This window comes from Eptesicus fuscus, chromosome 4, assembly GCF_027574615.1.
Source record: "Eptesicus fuscus isolate TK198812 chromosome 4, DD_ASM_mEF_20220401, whole genome shotgun sequence".
NCBI lineage: Eukaryota > Metazoa > Chordata > Mammalia > Chiroptera > Vespertilionidae > Eptesicus > Eptesicus fuscus.
Window position 1 is genome coordinate 108,170,967 of NC_072476.1, and position 19,581 is coordinate 108,190,547.

A 19,581-nucleotide genomic window follows, 5' to 3' on the forward strand; every position below is an offset into this window, starting at 1 on the left:
GGGAAACTGGTGGTGGGGTGGATTTTCTCTTGTGGTATATAAGTACCCCATAATATCCTTGATTTTGCCTCTTGACCCACAAAAATCTCAACTATTTACTCTTGGGACCTTTACAGAAAAGGTCATCAAGCTCTGGTCTAGGAGATCTTTTAGGTTCTATCTAGCTTCAAATCTCATACACAAGGTGCAAGAAAGATAACTAAAATCGCACTTGCCTGGCTTTCGCTACTATGCAGCTCTGACGGAGCCTTTTCTTCGGCTTCGTGCTGAATTAGAAGGGCCTCACTGACGGTTTCATTGTCATGACATGCTTTGATAGCTTCTCGGAGAAGAGTGTCGATAGAAAGTACCTGGACAGGAAAGTCTAAAGTACAAAAGGCAGCTTTACTGACAGCTTTTCATGTAGGACACTGACATCATTGTCTTTCTGTGCTGGGTTCGCCTTCTCACACTGTCTTAAGGGCCCCCTAGAACTGCTGTCTGAATCAAGCTGCTTTTTTAAAATATTGTGTTAGAATTCACAGAACATACAAGTACCCATTTTGAGTGTTCTACAGACATACTTCAGTGGTATTTAAGTTATTCACAATGTTGTCCAACCATCACCACTATCTTGTTCCAGAAAAATTTTATCATCCCAAAAGGAACCCCTGTATTCATTAAGCAGTCACTTCTTCACCCTATCCCTGTCCCTGGCAACAACTAATTTGTTTCCTGTCTCTATGGATATTTCTATTCTGAATATTTCATATCAGTGGAATCATACAATATGTGGCCTTTTGTGTCTTGACTTCTTTCGCTCAGTATAATGTTTTCAAGGTTCATTCATGTTGTAGCATGCATCAGTACTTCACTCCTTCTTATGGATGAATAATATTCCATTGTGTGGATATATATTTGTTATCCATTCATCAGTTGAAGGACATTTGGATTAGTTCCAAGTTTTGGTTATTATTAATGGTACTGCTATGAATATTCTTATACAATGTTGTTTCTTCTTTTTGAGCACCTGTGTTTAATATTTTTGGGTATATAACTAGTAGTGGAATTGCTGGGGTTATATGGCAATACTGTGTTTAACTTATTTGAGAAACCACTAAACTGATTTCCATAATGGCTGTACCACTTTACATTCCCACCAGCAATGTGTCCCAATATCTCTACTTGTCTTTTTCCCATTAAAAAAAAAATTACACTGGCCCAGCCAATGTGATTCAGTGGTTGAGCACTGACCCATGAACCAAGAGGTCATCAGTTAGATTCTTGGTCAGGACACATGCCTGGGTTGTGGGCTTGATCCCCAGTGGGGGCGCATGCAGGAGGCAGCCGATTGATGATGTTCCTCTCTCATCGATGTTTTTATCTCTCTATCCCTCTCCCTTCCTCTCTCTCTAAAAATTGATAAGATGTATTTTAAAAAATACACCTATTCTAGTGATGTGAGGAGTTATCTCACTGTGATTTTGTCTAGTTGCTTTTTAAGGAGGGCTTTTTGACATCTTAATAATGACCTGCCCTTCTTTGTCTTAGAATGATTCAAGATGGACTGGCCTCAGTGCAAATTTTGAGCTCTCCCATGAAAAAAGGAAACACATAATGAATAAAAATTAATTGAGCAGATGGTAACCTGTGATTTTTCCTCTAACTGAAAGAACTTTTACAGAGAAAGACTAAGGCTCATTAAAGACAGAGTGAAAATTCAAAAAATATAAAGCATGAAAATATTTACATTTTTTATATTATATAATTTTAAGTGAATTTCTCTTGTACTTGTGACAAATTATTAATATCCTACTTCATCTGTTGGTAAAGTAAGTAAAATTTATGAGGAAAAGTTCAAGACTTGTTATTTCTAGTTATACTCTGCATCATGATAATGTAGCATATCCATATAACCAGGTTTGCCTGGGACAGTCACAGTTTATGACTCTATATTGGTGAGTGTCTAACAAATTATTTGATCATTCTATTATAAAATTCTTGATGACAGATTTTCCTAATATATCAGCAGACCCTCGTGTATGTTTTCTACAGACACAGCCATTTGTAAAAACAGTCAATGTTAAGATAATTAGATAAATACAAATATAAAAAGGAAAAAATTCTACCTTTTTCTAGAGCATTTACAGCAGTTGTTTTTCCGCTAAATGTCTTCCCTAATATGCACCCTTTAATAGCACATGAAGGCACTTCAGATTCTGTTGATTCAACTTGAGGGGGAAGAGATTTTTCAGTTAGTCTGTGAACCACATGGCCCAATATGCAATTGTTGGAGGGTGGTAAACTCTCAATCATTTCTTCTGGTAAGGCCCACTCTCCAACCATGTTCTGTGAAAGCAGCAATGAGACAAACAAAACATAATATTCTTAAAAGTGGAATTTAGGCATATAAGGATATTGAAAGCAAATCCAAATTATAACAAACAAAAGCTAATCAATAGGTCGAATTATTATCTATAATAATAAAAGCATAATGTGCTAATTAGACTGGATGGCAGAACAGCAGAAGGACTGTCCGGACGATCTTCCAGATGACCTTCCAGACGAAGCCGGGGCTGTGAGGGCCGAGGCAGCCGCCACAGCTGCGAGCGCTGAGTCCCTTGCATGAATTTCGTGCATCGGGCCTCTAGTATTACATAAATGACTAATAACACAATATTTTTGTATTAGGGAGCAAAAATTGAGCTCACCACATAAAAATTAAGAAAACACACACTAACCCAACTCTAAAATCTATAACAGTTTATAAAAGGAGGCATATTGAGTTAACTGAGGCAAATTATAGTCCAGGTTGAGCATTAGGATACTTAAAACTATCATAAGTAAGCAGATAAAAAACAGTAATAGTTTTATCTGCTATTTCATGCCCAATATGGTGGCTATGTTTAACTCCCAGTTTTTTCCAGGTTTCTTGCTGAAATGATCAAACAATTAGAGGGAAAGAAAAAAAAAACAACACTACAGACCACATTCTCTGAGCTCTGTGTAATAAAACTAGAAATTGATTTTTGAAAGATATGAAAAATATAAATTTTTAACAACTAAAATCAGTCTTTTTGAGTAATTCTTAATGCAAGAAAGAAATTAAAAATATAAATATCCAAAAAGAACATTAAAACAATAAATTTATTAACAATATGGGATGGGATCAAACTGTACTTAGAGGAAAATTCATAGTTCCTTAGTCTAATGCCTTGACTTAAAAAGAAGGGAAATTAATAAACTAAGCATTGAAATAGGAAAAATAATATTAAAATAAAGTTAAAAAAAAGGAAGAAGGGACTCATAAAAATGGAAATTGATAAATTAGAGAGCAAACTATTGAGATACCTTTTATTGATATATTCCTACATTTGTCCATGATAATCCTGATAATAAAATTGCTATTAGTTCTGAACAAAGGTGAAGAATAGCAAGTATCAATTTTGTAACATAATAGGAAGAAAGTAACAGATTTTAAGAAGACTTAAAAATCTTTAAGAAAATGTTATGTATAACTCTACTATAAAAAACTGGAATTTATTACTGTATGGTAAAATGATATTGTAGGAGAGTAAAAATGATACAATTTTTAATTTAAGTGGAATATTTGAAAGATGAAAGCCATGAAAGAAGTGGAAAAATTGTCAAAGAACTATATCCAGAGGAATCTTGAAGACCATCATAGTCTGCAGAAAAATGTTCATATCATAATTAAACTGAAATGTAAGTGTTGTTTAGTTTTCCAGAGAACGGAATGAAATAGAAAGCTTTCCAGTTCACCTGACAAAACTAGCATAATCCTGATACCAGAAAGATATCAAAAGTAATTGACAAAAATAGCATCCAAGAAGAAAACTACAAGCCAACCTCACTTGGAAATATTTTACAAGAATCATGCCTACCATAGTAACAGAATTAGCATTATATTAAGAGGCAATAAAGATACCAATTGACATTTACTACACAGTATGTGCCATATACTGTTGTTTTTATGCATTATCTCACAAGATTCTCACACAACTCTTACAAAAGTATTCTTATCTTTCTGATTTTTCAGAAGAAAACACCTGAGTATTATAGATGCTAAATTTCTTGTCAGTGTTCACAACAAATAGTAATGGCAGAACTTGTATTGGAGCGCAGACAGGCAGATTCCAGAACATGTGCTCATAACCTCTATATTATGTTGAAGTTGTCTTGCCATAACTAAATCAGTTATTTCATAAATACTGGGTAGGATAAATATTAGAAAACCTGTTACCATATCACATTAATAGGCTATTTTTTTTAAAAAAAAAGCCATGATCATTTTGACCAAGCAGCATCTGATAAAATTCAAAATTCATTTCTGATGAAATTAAACAAAGCAAATCCTTTAATGTGCAATGAATCGAAGATGACATCCTTAGCACCCTTAGGAGCCATAGGTAGTGGTGAACAAAGATGAATGATACATTTTTCCATTAAAGGCAGGAATAAGAAAAAGATGCTCAATAAGAAAAAGGCAGGAATAAGAAAAAGAGTCACACTATTCTGGGAGTTCTAAACAAGGAGTTCTACATAAGAAAAATAAAGAAGTTGCAATGTCCCTAGGGAACAATGTCCCTAGGGAAGTGGAGGTGGCTGTGAATTGAGTCTCTGGTATAGAGATGGCTGCTGCTGCTCAGAGGCGGCAGAATAAAGTCCTCTTCCATCACTGAGTGAATGTGGCAGAACACAATGGAACAGAATGTTGACCATGAAGAGAATGGAATGCTTAGATTAGAAAAAGAAGGGAGGCCTGACCTGTGGAGATAAGCAGATCAAGGTTTTTGGGGGGGGGGCACATTTTTCAGAACCATCTTAAAAACACCGTTGAAGACCAAGAATAAAGGGTAAGTCAAGGTAAACAGCTCAGGTTGGAGCAAGAACATGATGAGTGAAAAAAAGGTCAAAGAACTGGAAAAGGAGGTAAATTCAGACCAGAATGAAGATTACTAGTTTCACTCCACTGAGCAAAAGAGATTGTCTAGTTCGTTAGTGAAGAAGAACCAGGTTTCTGTTTTATATAATTATATAATAAAATTATACTAGAGAAAAATTATACAATATATTTAATTCTTACTCCTTCAGGTACTGTTATAAATAGACATCTAGCTAGCTATTAGTTTCAGGACTCTGATGCCTAGAGTGGGCAACACCAGTTAAGTCTCACCTGGTATAAACTAGTACTTTAGTAAGACACTATTTTGTGTGTAGATGTGCTCCTTGGTCTTAGCACTAATTCATGTCAACTGACATGCATATATAATGAACAATTAAAATCTCTTTATTTTTATTGTGCCTATAAAAATACCATCAATATGTCTTTTTGAGAAGGTAAAAGTGCAAGACTCAAGATCTATCAACACCTCTTGTCTACCTACACACAGAGATCATAAAATTACAACAAACAATCCCTGACCTTGATTAAAAGTCATAACCACTTTACTAGTACTATTTTTAGTAATTGACTTACACTGACCTTTCCGGAAACTGAATTCTGAATTCCTGGGACCATGGTATCTCCCAATTCTCCTGTTTTCACCGATAACATGGACCTAATAATCTGTTTACCAGCCTGGATTCAGTACACTCACATGGTTCTCTATATCATGTTGTCACTACCTCAGGTTCCCTAGTCTTCTGATTCTGGTTACATCCCGTCTGTCATATCCTTTTGTGTCCTGTGGCCTGATTAGTCATTGTCCTTGGTCCCCTTGTTATTAACTGGCTACAAGTATCATGAGCATTTACAGACAGACCTGATTGAGAACAGTGTGTTTGAATGTGCACACTTCAAAGACACACCTAGGATCTCCCATGTGATCAGGTCACTGGATTCTCTCCTTGACTGCAATATCGCCCAAGTGGCTAGATGCTGCTGCTGGCGGAGATGCATGGTTTTCTCAACATGCTTTGCTTGCTTCTCTGAACATGATTACCCCTGGAGCAAAGCAAATGTACCTCATTCTCATTTCTTCTAGAGATCCAAGATGGAAATAGAGCTTTCTCATCTATCCTTTTAAAAGAGAGAGGAGACACAGTTCACTTTGACAAACCTGTGTGAACTGAATCTGGACCTTGGGAAACATTCAACTGTCATGTGAGTTCCACTAGCACAATATTCAACCAACACACACTGGGTTATGCCAATGCTATTTAGTAGCAACCTTTGAATGTGGCTTTTGTAGAGTGGCGGTACTGGTTTGAGAGTACACACAATCCAGTGTTTGTCTTCATCAGTGGCTAGAATTTACCAACATCTAAATGGCCTGAAGTGCCCAGCTATTCCCAGTCTGGTAGGCTCCAAGCGACTCACAATTCAACCCCAAATGCATTCAGACCTGCCAGTTTCCTTGAAATGCCATCTTTTTACCGAGAGATAATAAAACCCAACAACAGACATATTATCTGGTTACAGTGGCCAAAAAACTAATGGTGGAAGCTTCTAATAAACTGACTTCGAGAAATACCACATGTAGTAACTCCACAAAGTGAGGCTAAGCCTCCTTTAGAGTGCAGTGGCCGAAGCACCACAACTCCACCCTGCCAAGGCTTTCGAGCCGCATGAATTCTGCATCTACTATGGCTGGTTTTTCTTGCCCGCTGCTCGGCAGAAAGTGAGGAAGAGAAGACAGTCTGTGATGGCTGAAGGTAGCTAAGGCTTGTAGTTGCAGCCTCAGGGGTTGTCAGAGCCATTATCAATCCTCAAATTCCAGAGGACGTCCTATTTTTGTTCATCATGGTGACCTTTTCTTTAGCTGCTAGTACAGGCTTCCTTCCAGGTCAACCACTTCACCAAATGTCTCCATTTTTATTGTTATGAACCCTGTGAGCACTCCTCCACCTGCCTGGCCTCTATTGAAGAATAATTACCAATTGTACTGCATCTTCCAGGAAAGTGGCTTTCAGACATTTTCGCCAAGAGCCCTCCATAAGAAATGCATTTTACATTGTTACCAGTATTTGTGCACAAGTACGTGTAAGACAGAAAAAAATGTTGTATACAATACCTATCCTTGCTACTGGTGAGGTGCTTTGGATTCTATTGTATACCATTGCATCTTTTTCATTATGTCGTGTTTCTATTTTAAAAAAATAATGATTATGACCTATGAATTAATTTCATATTCTATTCTCAATCCACCGCTTGAAAAACAAAAACAAAAAAAATAAAGGATGTTTTATTGGACAAGAAACCAGGTGCCCTCAGTTCTGATTTCATGTGTCTGAGTACCATCTTGGATTCATCTCTTAAATAGGAAGGACAAACCCTTAACTTTATACTAACAGTGACTCAACCCAGAGAGTTACCAAGTAGAGATTCACCAAAATATATTTTAAAAATAATAACATAATTCTAGGTGCAATTTCTCATAATTGGTAATAATTTAAAGATCCAGTTTACTCACCTTTTTTTAGATCTTATTTGTGTGGTTGATTTTAGATCTTAGTTTCCCAAATAAGATTGAAAGACACAACTCAACCCCAAATCTAGATCAGGAAATGTCATCATTACAGATAGAAGTCGGCAAGAATCCACAGGCCATGTACGAAATTAGCTAGTCCTGGAAGCATTTCTTGAAGTCAGGGTTTGTAGTATGATTTTGAGAGAGCTTCTCCATTAAATCAAGGTGTCCTTTTTATGGCAGCAAAAAGCATCTCAGTTGAAATGTAATAAATTATTCACAATCTATATGTTTGGGACTTCGTAAGAAGCACTGCCGGGGATTTTACAGTGGCCTGGGATGAGTAGGAGCTGCCTGTGTGAATGGGCATGTAAGAGGTGATGTATGGAGAGCTGTTTGTGACCCGATTAATTTCATATTCCCAACTGGATATTTGCCTTGGGTCTCCTAACGCAGGTTGATGCAACCATGAACCACATGACGGGCAGATAATAAAAACAAGGCGCAGACATTCCAGCTCTGTTTGTGGCAATTGCCTGGGGCCCCCTCACTTTGCTTCCAAGCCTTTAATCCGCATCTTCTTCTGTTCCAGTTCTGCCTCCCTTCCAACCAGCCAGCTTCATTTTCATTCTCTGGTCTGGTTCTCACCAATCTCAGCTTTGATCCTTGGCCTACTCAAAGGACTTGGCTTGAGTCCACCTCTGCTGCTTCCTGTTTCTGGCTACTTTCAGATAAACTGTCTTGATCATCTTGGTTCCAGTTCAAAGAATTCAATCTCTGGCACCGGCAATCCTGGCTGATCTTCTGTTTGGATCTGTCCTGTCTCCTACCAGAGGTAATCAGACGTTATAGAAACACACTTATTTCTATGGCAACATGGAAAATCCAGGGGCTATATTCCAATTACTAGAATTTGGCATTAAGAAAAAAAGCCATACTCCACAATGGAGTACTAAGGTAAAACTTTGTAGCTTTCAGAGCTTCTGTTCTTTGCCTTTCTTTTCCAGGCTTTTTCTCCTCCAACCACTCGAAAACCCCGAGGGAATCTGGGGGAACTGCCTAAATTTATAATTCAGACTTTTAAATTCCTGGCAACTACCCATGATTCTCAGGAGAAGCAGAAATGGTGGTTGGATACTTTGCATGATGGGGAGTCAGCTCATGTAAGCACTATATGGTTTCTTAACCACAGTGTGGAACCTTTTTGATGGCCAGGTTCCAATGAGAAGAATGGATCCTGCCCTGCGCAACCCTTAACAAGGAGGAAGAGAGGAGAAGTCAGCAGCTGATGGACAACTAAATTCTGACGTCTCACCTCGGAACTGTCATGGAGTAGGCTCTGTGTTGGGACCCGATTTAAAGGTCTCAGAGCAACTAGAAAAGATGAGCTGGCCTTGCTGAGTGAGCTTGGCAGCCTTTCTATGTCACCTGACTTCCAGTCATGTCATAGCCATGGTTAGCTACCTGGCCATACCTTTCTGCCAGGCTTGCCTGTAGATTCCAGAGGAGCTAAGGGCATGGGGATATACACCTCTCACTGATGTTGGCAGGGCAGATGCACCTCCAGAGAGAAGGTATGCCTTCATGCACCTCTGTGCTAGAGTTCTCAGTCTGAGCCCCCTACCTATTGTCAGGAAGTGCATATGTAGCCCATGGTAAGCAGGGAGAGACAGTGGTTAACTCTACTTCACCCACAATGCTGAACTGAAGGCTGTTCTGGCTACAAGAAGAATTGCGAGTAGTCAATGCCTGCCTATCAGCAGATCCTGCAGTTAATTCTGTCTCACTAGGAAATGTGAAGACCTGGTCCTAATCATAATAACGGCTTTCACTCAGAACCGTATCTTTGAAAGTACTGGTTTGAAAGTACACACAAATTTAGTGGAATTTAAATTTAAATTTAAATAGTATATTTTAAGTTATACTCCCGCAAAGCAGCCTTCCCCAACCTGCCCTGACCTAATGCCACGGAAATAGATATTTAGTTCTAACCTATCACAAAAGGAGACCCAGGTAACAAATTCCACCTACATTGTGCCTAATTCGAATCCCCCTACTTTGAGGGAAATTAATATTGGCCATGGTCACTTACCCAGCAGGTGATGAAAATCACTGTCAAAGGTGGAAGGCCTACACCTGAGAGAGGCTGGCACCTCACCATGCACAATCTAACAACTCTAGCTTCTAACAAGTCCATCAGTTCAGAAAGCCCAGCACTTGCAAGAAGGGGCAGGCTTCTTTTTCTTACTTATAGATCAGGCAGCCAGAATAACTAGGCTGACACTTCGTCTTGCAGGTCTGATTACCAGGAGCAACTGAAACGAAGCCACTTTGAGAGCTCCTCTGTCCTGAAAACGAATATTTCTGTGCTGCTGAAATTCAGTGACAAATCAGCTGCAAACAATGGGCAGGGGCTAGCGTGGCACTCTGATGCCAGACGTGCTCAAAGGGACTCAGTGGAGGAGATCCAGGGAGGAGTAGCTTATTCACCCCAAAAGGACAGGTCCATAGTCCTGGTTCCATTCTCTGCCCTGGCAAGCACCCCGGCCCTCCCGGGGCATTGAACGCAGCATATTGGGGATTACAGCAGCTGTACAGCTAGTCCAGTGCTTTTTACAGCACAATTGCCTGGGTCTGAAACAAATTAAGCCTCTAAGGCTACTGCATTCCTCCTGACCCCCAAATGCCCTTGGGTCAGCATCACACTGGACATTATATCAGATCTCTCCCTGTGAAAGAGCCATCAAACAATTCTAGAGTTGGTAGTCCTTCTAATAAAAACAGTAAACTGTATTTCTTAGTTGGTCAAACTATGCTTTATTCACCAGGGAGGTGGTGTCTCCCTCAAGATCACTTCGATACCAACTTCTATCGTCTTGCTGCTCAAAAAACTTTTCCAGAAGCTTCTACATCTGAATTCACCTACCTGCTACCATTGCTCGGCCAGGGACAGACAGAGAGACAGACTTGGTTGGAATTTCTCTAATGTCACATAAGGTAAATACCTCAAAGAGGCGTAGACCACTCCAAAAAAGCTTATAGGTGGCACTGACCAATATATCAAAGACAACTCTATGTCCAGTGTACCAAAGTATATTGCTGACAGGCCACTGGAACTGGATAGGAGCAGGGGGGGGGGTTCTTGCAGGTGGGAGAGTTCTCAGCCCAACACCTCTGCCCCACACCAAAATTCAAAGACTTTCTTGGATCCATTCAAGGTTCTGGAGATTTATTGGGCCCCATGACCAAAGTTCCCCTTCTGGTCCCTCTTCTCCTTAGACTCAAGACCTCTGCCAAACCTCCTCAGTCTTCTGAAATCCTTGGCCAACAATTGTTGGAAGTTAGCCTTGTTTCTTGGTAACCTCGTGGCTAGGATAACTACAGCTCCCTTTGGAAATCAATACATTAACTTTTTGCACTTGGATGTCGAGTGTGACTCGACACGGTTAGCGTTAGAATAAAGGAATCGAGAAAAAAGCAAGCGAGTGCAAAGGGTTAATAGTCTACTTTGTAAATTAGTATCACTATGTTTGGTTACCATAAATCAGTATTATAGGACCTACTGGTAATCCCACTAAGACACAGCCACACAATGAGGCCTACCCAGAAAAAGCCGGCCAGCTAGCCTTACCATTACAGGAGGAATTTAGAGAGTTGGAGACAAAACTCTAAACAAATAGAGCCATTAAGTGCACAGCATGAAAACTAAACTAGAACCATGGTGGGAATATTACTTTCAGTGCCAACCTTCTTTCCTAGCTCCTATTTTAGAGGCCGGTTGTTATTCTTGTTACCTATCTTGGGAAACGTTTGTATATCAGCAAGTGCCTCTTATGCCTTAATCCCAAGACGCGATAATGTGTGGCATCGGGTACAATGGCAAACAGAACTTTTAAAGTAGGAGGTCTGACAGATTATCTCCACTTCCATCATGTGAGCAACTGCTCACTCTACTTAAAAGTAAGCTATACTCCCGCAAAGCTCAAAATAGAAGATATAAACATATCTTCAGAGTAAAAAATAAATAATAATAAGGTATTTTAAGACTTCTTTCTCAACAGGGAGAGAAAAAAAAAAAGCAACAAAACAGCCATTTCATTTGAATTTAAGGAGTCTTGCACTTGAGGTATTACCTAAGCTCGCACTCTGATGTATTTCATAAGTGTCCCGAGTAAACATGTATGTTACGGACTCTATGGTGTCCCTCCACAATTCATATTTGGGGCCTTTGCAAGGTAATTAGGCAATAAGGTTTTGACAGTGGGGGTCCCCACAATGGGAATAGTGTCCTTTAAAAAGGAAAGAGACCAGAGTTATCTCTCTCTCTCTCTGCTCCATGTGAGGACACAGTGGGAAGGTGGCCGCCTTCAAGTCTGGAAGAGAGTCCTCACCAGGAAACTGAGTCTGCTGGCACCCTGATCTTGGACTTCCCAGGAGTGTGAGAAATACGTTCCTATTTTTTGAAGCCACCCAGTCTACAGTGGCAACCTGAGTTGACTAATGCAATAGATATCTTTTAAATAAAAATTTTTAAAAATGGTCTATTTACAATCGCTTACCTGCTACAAAAATCTATCACTGTGCTTGTGTCAGTTACCCAAGATGTCACTTGAGTGACACAGGCTTCAAATTGATATTCTGCCTATAAGAATATTTGATTAAATAATAAGCTATGAAGAAGAGGCCATTCACTGGGAAGCCAGGGAGCAAGGCCAGAGCTAAGTTGGAGTGTCCACTCTTAGAAGTTGAATCTGAAGCCACTGGATCAAGACCAAAGGCTGGAGTTGAGAGTAAGAACAAGGCAGTGTCTGGAGCCTTTCAGTCAGACAAATCAGATGAGACATAGGGAGGCAACCTCATGGTCGATTTAGTCCCTCATTCCTATTCTCTAGTGGAAAAGGACCTGGCAATATGTCAATGTATAAACAAATCTGGGGAGGGGTGTGTATACATCTGGTGTAGTGACAGGAGCATGAATGTTAAACCACAGTATATACAAAGGCATCTTAAAGTCTAGTTAGTAGACTATCCTAAGCCAACAGTGCTGTTGATAAAAATGTGCATTACAACATACACTCTCGGGTTAGCCCAACAACCACAACAAGCTCAAGTGATCATGAACTTAAACAGTAATTTTTCATTAAAAACAAAAATAACAATGAAAAAACTTTGGTTGACTTAACAACATGATATGTGGGACACAAAATACCCTTCTTTCAAATTGGGGGAATTCCAACTGAAACGTGTTTGTTGGCATGCACAGTAGAGCTCTGCAAATTGCCAAGTGCGCTGTGGCGGAGACTTCCTGGACGTGCACGTGGGAGAGTTTGGGGTTTACCAGCAGGAGTCCAGTGCATAATGGAGAACCACTGGCTGCTGTGTGAGGACCGTGCCTCCAGAGAGCTAGAGAGGCTGAGCTCCTGGCTTCCCCGGCTGCCCGTGGTGCCCTGGGTTTGCAGGGCTCTTCCCTACTCGATTAAACAACGCCTTGTTTTCCTGTGGCAGTTGCCCGGGAATCCCAGTGGGTCTGGCTGTTCCATGATGCTGTTACTGCCTCCTTCCTAGGAGTGATAAATGATAAATGAATGATATTTCTGGCCATACCATTCCTGGATGATGGAGTATGATGATTTAGGAAATAATGTTAAGAAAAAAGAGACATCCCTAGCCGGTTTGGCTCAATGGATAGAGTGTAGGCCTGCAGACTGAAGGGTCCCGGGTTTGATTCTGGTCAAGGGCACATGCCCGGGTTGTGGGCTTGATCCCTGGTGGGGGGGCGTGCAAGAGGCATCCAGTCAATGATTCTCTCTCATCATTGATGTTTCTATCTCTCTCTCTCTCCCTTCCTTTCTGAAATCAATAAAAATATATTTTTTTAAAAGAAATAAGAGATGAATTTTTGGCAGCTACATATGATGCATACATGAGCAAAACTGTGTTTCATGCCAACTTCTAGGAGTAATATTTAAAATATTTAAGCATGATAGGTCTCTAATGGAGCTTTAAAAGTGTGGGCTCAAAACTGGGAGATATTAGTTTTGTAAGGTGTTTATGGGCATCAATAAAGTATGCTAAGAATGCAAACCTTTGGAAGACTAATTTCTAAGTTATGCATTTACCTAAGGAGTAAAAAGGCTGAGCAAATTTAGCAATGATAAACATGGACAGCTGCTTCCTTCAGCTAAACCAGGCTGTGGTGTCCCCCTTAAGCCAAATAATATATTTTACAAGTTGAAACATTTATTTTTTGCTTGCAGGCAGAGACAGTTAACAAGATCCCGAAGAGGCAAAAAAAAGTGCTAACAATAGGGAAGGATTAGTGTATAACATCTGAATATTATCTTCCATCATGTGGTCAAAAGGAGCAAAGTATATAAACACAAATCAGAAATCCTCAGGTAATTTTCATTTCCCGAAAAACAGTAAAAGCTTTAAACACGATAAACTGCATTGCCAGGCGTTCACACACACCTAACAGAAGTTTACCATTTCCTACAAAGGATGTGGGTAAGACGACTGTGTTCCTGTGGCAATGATTTCCCAAACAAGAACAAAAGTTAAAAAGACAAATCTTTGCTAAGCTGCAGACTACCTGGTCTCCTGATTTATGAGAACAACAAGAATAGAGTAGATAGAGCTGTTTAAGAAATAAGTTAGAAATTAATATTCCATGAATCAGCAAGATCTGTCAAATAAAATGACAATTTGCAGTGGAAAGAAATCCCTTTACATAACTTGATATTGTCAAACAATTTTATTTTGGTTGATCTCTCCTCCTTGCCCCCACCCTCCCCTACCTTCCCTCTGAGGTTTGACGGTCTGATCGATGCTTCTCTGTCTCTGGATCTGTTTTTGTTCATCAGTTTATGTTGTTCATTATATTCCATAAATGAGTGAGATCATGTGATATTTATAATGGGGAGAGATCAACCAAAGGACTTGTATGCATGCATATAAGCCTAACTAATGGACACAGACAACAGGGGGGTGAGGTCATGAGTGGGGGGGGGGATGGAGGGGCAATGGGGGATAAGGACACATATGTAATACCTTAATAAAGAAATTTAAAAACAAAAAAACCAAAATAGTTTTAAAAGAAAAAAAAATTTATTTTGTAGCATTACACTTCAGATTGACACACTACCTCTAGTATATTCTACGGCCAAAGGACATGAATATGCACACACATCCCATAAGATTCTACTCATCCTTAATAAGTAACAGTTCTCTTAGTAATACAAATACAGATCCATCCAATTAAAATATGGTGTACATTTAGTTTCTCATAATCTCATTTTCTTTCCTTGCCTTTTTTCATATTCTTATCTTCTTTCAGTATTTGCGTATTAGTGCTATTTTACACTTTGCCCCATTCATTGTCATTCATTTACTTCATTCATGCATCCTTTCAACAACTATTTAGTGAGTATTTGATGAATTCAACAAATGATTGTGCCAAATCATTCATATTGCACTTACTGCCCTTCTGGAATTAAGTCAATATTTTTAATAATAAAAAGCCTCATACTTTCTTCCATTACTGCTGATCAACCCAAAACTTCTATCCAATAGCTATTAATTTTACATTTTCCTCCTAAAGGTGAGATGAAGTTGGGTGAGGAAAGAAACTGATAAGTATTATTTGCATCCAACATGCAGTGCACTTGGTTAAATGTTCAATATGTGTTACCTTCAGCCCAGCCAGTGTGGCTCAGTGGTTGAGCATTGGCCCATGCAGCAAGGTCTGGGCACATGCCCGGGTTGTGGGCTCTATCTCCAGAATGGGGCGTGCAGGGAGGCAGCCAATCAATGATTCTCTCTCATAATTAATATTTCTATCTCTCTCTCCCTCTCCCTTCCTCTCTCTGAAATTAATAAAAAAAATATATATTTTAAAATGTACTATCTTCACAACAACAAAATAAGGTAGGTATATTATTATTGCCATTTCATAAATCAGTCTTTTGACACTAAGGGACTGGCTGACTATGGTCTCACAGCTAGCATATGGCAGTGCCAATGATGAGCCCTTGTTCTGTCTAACCCCAAAGGCTTTTCAGCAGCTCATCTAAGAAAAACAATTGGCACCCAATACAAAAAAATCTTTGAATAAAATTTTGTTTGAATCTATGCTACTCATAAAGCTCAAACCTTCTCCTCTTTCATTTGCCACTAAGAACAATATAGTATTTAGATACATTTTTTAAGAAATACCCTTTAACAGGGGTTTATGAAGCAAAGGTAGTTAGCTCATACAAAGAAAAATGCTGACAGATAAAAACATTTTAAAATTCTGCAATTTATCTGCCCAGGCAATATATTATGCTTGATTATTTTCAGACCACTCTTAATATCAACTGGGAGTAACAGATAATAGAGTATATGTAGTTAGGCATTTACAAATTAGTACTTTAATACAAATTAAACCAAGGGAAAAATGCAGACATAAAATTCCCATTTTTTATTAATAGGAATAAAATAATATCACAAAATTAATGTCAACATGATGTTTATTATGTTGCATTCACCTCAGTTATTCCATTTTTGTTCGTACCTTATATTCTTCATAATCATTGTTATCTAGCAAGTCCCTTTTCTCCATTTCTATAAGTTGCTCTGCAGAAGGCTTAGCTGGCAGATCCTTAATAGAGGCTTGCTCATAAATGGGCTTTCCATGAAAAAACAGTTCCTTCCAATCATGCATAATTTTATGTGGAATCAGACTATAGCAAAAGAAAAAAAAGGTAGAGATGAATCAACGGCTAGTCATACATACACCTTAAACTGTGGTCTTTCTATTATTACACTAGAGGCCCAGTGTACAACATTCATGCTCTCGGCGGAGGGGAGGTTCCTCAGCCTGGCCTGCACCCTTTCACAGTCCGGGAGCCCTCCGGGGATGTCCGACTGATGGCTTAGTGCTGCCCTGGAGGCGGGCCACTGCGCTCACCAGCCATTAGCCCAGCTTGTGGCTGAGTGGTGCTCCCCTGTGGGAGCGCACTGACCACCAGGGGGCAGCTCCTGCATTGAACGTCTGCCTTCATAGCGACCACTACCGTTCAGTCGATTTGCATATTACCCTTTTATTATATAGGATACATTCTCCAGGGTCTGCTGTTTGAGACCAGGGATTCCAACTTGCTGTTATATTCTTAAAGGCTAATGAAATGTCTGGAGCTTAGGAGGTTTGAATAAGGGAATGTTACTTAAAGACACTGTTCTTCAAACTTTCTAACTGACCGTGAACTAAGAACAATATATTCCAACATGACTCACACTATCATAGCACTTAGGGTTTTTTATTCCCAGCTGTCTTGTTAAATGGCTGTGTGATTTCAGGAAATCATGTAAATGCTCTGGCAATAGTGCCCTCCTATGCAAAATGAACAGGTGGAACACTTCCCAAGGCCTCTTTAAGGTGCCAGTTGGTTTACATATTTTCATATTAATGTGTAACAGAAAGATCGACTGCATGGTTGTCTTATTGTCACTGAACATTTGGTAACCTTTAAGATGATTTATCAGTAATTATTTCTATTTAAACCTGAGGGATGACTAGAGGAGGTAATCAGACAGAGTGATGGGACAACAGCTCCAAGATGAATGAAGTGGGCAAGGAAGGAAAGAGACTGACTTGTGACTCAGATACAGTTCTCTAAAAGTAGCTGGGCTAGAGCTTGAAATCACAACTTAGCCAGCAGTATTTCATGTACTTCATTCTGAGACATGGTCTCACATGGATGAACCCTGAAGACATGCTAATGAAATCAGCCAGACAGAAAAGGACAGATGCCCATGTTTCCACTTACACGAGGTACCTTGCACAGTCAAAGTCATAGAGACAGAAAGTAGAACAGTGGTTTCCGGGGCCGGGGAAGGAGCGAGGGCAGAGTTATTGTTTAATTACCGCAGAGTTCCAGTTTGGAATGATGAAGGAGTTCTGGAGATGGATGCTGGTGATGGGGGCACAGCAATGTGAATGCACTTAATGCCACTGAACTGTACACTTGAAAACGTTAAAGTGATTCATTCTATATTTTACCACAATAAAAAGTAGCATTTAACGTTACAATTTAAAATATAATCATGTTTTCCATGAATAAAATATTAATAGTTGCTAGAGATTGCTTTATGGAGATATGGAAGTTTAGAAGTTAATAAGCTCAGGCATAGAAATAACACCAGAATTATTAAAGTGGCATTGGCTTCTATGATGAAGTAAATAATTAACAACTTATATATTGCCCAAACTTAATCTTGCAGTTTTTGAACTAATAGCCTACTATTTGAATATTAATAATTTTGTTAAGGAGCAGTCTTAACAAAAGTCAGTTCATATAAATAGCTTGATACCAAAGATATATATACTGATAATACCTTGCTTAGTGCAGAATATAGAGAAATTAAAATGAGTTTATCTTGATTGTTAATCATGTAAACTAAAAAAAAAAAAACAAAACATACAGGGGATGGCAAAAGTAGGTTTACAGTTGTAATACAAATAATACAATAATTAATAAATAATAGAATAAACTCTGTTTTGCATACTCACAACTACACACCTACTTTTGCCCACCTGTGTTCATGTGCAATTGTCTTATTCAGTTGCAATTAAAAGACACATTTTCAAAGGAAAGCCTCCTTAAAAGTTCTATATATCAATACTTCTGGAACTTTAAAAATTTATGTATTTTTTAAATTATAATAAAAATAGTTTCATATAGGCAGTATGTTCTCTATATTAATTTTCATGAAGCAGGACTTAAGAGTAGTAAGAGGCATTTAGACAAAAAAAAGAAAAAAATAGTAGTAAGAGGCAGACTAGTATATGGCTCCGTGAAATACTACAATAATCAAACTAATGCATATCGGAAGTCTTGAGCTTGCTAGAGAGTTCTACTCTGTAAGTTGTGCTTTTCAGTCATTTATTTGACATAGAAATAATATATGTTCCCCTTTTGCTTTGGCCACCAGGAAACTCAGATAAAATTTGTAACTGGCAAACCTGCTGCCTATATAACTGTGTTTCAATTTATCCCTTGCTGTTAACTTTCTACTTAAATTTAGATTTCCCCTTGTTCTTATTTTGGCATAGTCCTAATATTTCTTGTTTTGTTCAATATCTTCTTATAAATTGCATTAATTATTAGTAAAAGAATGTTTAAACAGTTTCCGTCTCCTAGGAAGTCTTGTGTGTTTCAAATAAATTATCATAGTTGTCTTAGTAAATTGTAGTGGATTTAGACACAACATTTAAATGAAAAAGACCCATAAATGCATGTTAAATAAGGTGAGTCAGGGGTGGATTACGTCAGTATCCAGGTTCTCTGGACCCCACTTCTCGGCCTTCCCTTCATGAAACATTTTTCTTTCTTCTTTTTTTAAAATATATTTTATTGATTTTTTTACAGAGAGGAAGGGAGAGGGATAGAGAGTTAGAAACATCGATGAGAGAGAAACATCGATCAGCTGCCTCCTGCACACCCCCTACTGGGGATGTGCCCGCAACCAAGGTACATGCCCTTGACCGGAATCGAACCTGGGACCCTTGAGTCCGCAGGCCGACGCTCTAGCCACTGAGCCAAACCCGTTAGGGCTCATGAAACATTTTTCTCTCTTACCCACCCAGTGTCTGCTTCACAATCGTAACCTTTCTCATTCTCCGGGGTGTCTCTATTGTGTTAACTGTGAAAAACAAGACTTACTTATTTGTCAAAAGCCGGTATTCTGCCACTTTGGTGGACAAGTCGAGTATCTGATCCAGAATCTCTGCGCATGCTAAGTAGTGCTTCTGGTAGAGCGCTTGTGCTCTCTCCACAGCGATGTGCTCGTGAACTTCCCGCTCTCTGATGGCTTGTTCCTCAAACTCGAGCTTGGCTTGTCTTGCCAAAGCCTAGGGAGACACGGACACCTTTAAGTCCCCGTGACTGGGCAGTGGTTGAAAAGAAAGCAATGTCTTCATTTCAATAGTAACAGCAATAAACCTCTAAAGGGAATGAAACCTCCTTTTACACCAGGAAAAACAAATAAATGATAGCGCCCTTTCTCCTGAACACACTAAGTGATGGCAAAGACAGGTTTGGAAATATTCCCCTTAAAGCTTACTGATCAGCAAAATCGAGTACAGACGAAACTGGGCTAATCAGGGAAAGCCCAAGTGGACTGATGA

The 19,581-nt window shown here is 39.1% G+C and overlaps 1 protein-coding gene and 1 long non-coding RNA gene across 5 annotated transcripts in view; one reads left to right on the forward strand and one right to left on the reverse strand.

Moving 5' to 3' along the window:
• Window positions 1-19,581, reverse strand: part of SPEF2 (sperm flagellar 2) — a 127,702-nt gene that overhangs the window by 77,690 nt on the left and 30,431 nt on the right. The window contains exons 9-12 of the mRNA XM_008154824.3: window positions 19,118-19,305; window positions 15,967-16,135; window positions 2,109-2,328; window positions 216-364 (exon numbers count right to left, since the gene is read on the reverse strand). Coding sequence (XP_008153046.2) covers window positions 216-364; window positions 2,109-2,328; window positions 15,967-16,135; window positions 19,118-19,305 — 726 coding nt within the window. The remainder of the gene's footprint in view (window positions 1-215; window positions 365-2,108; window positions 2,329-15,966; window positions 16,136-19,117; window positions 19,306-19,581) is intronic.
• LOC114227548 (uncharacterized) lies at window positions 4,769-11,907 on the forward strand. 4 transcript variants are annotated; one of them, XR_003613600.2, is made up of 5 exons: window positions 4,769-4,856; window positions 5,988-6,106; window positions 8,605-8,986; window positions 10,241-10,409; window positions 11,756-11,907. It is a non-coding gene; the product is annotated as an uncharacterized LOC114227548 (long non-coding RNA). The 4 variants fall into 4 exon arrangements; XR_008555916.1 differs by having other exon boundaries at window positions 8,605-8,774; XR_008555915.1 differs by having other exon boundaries at window positions 8,605-8,744.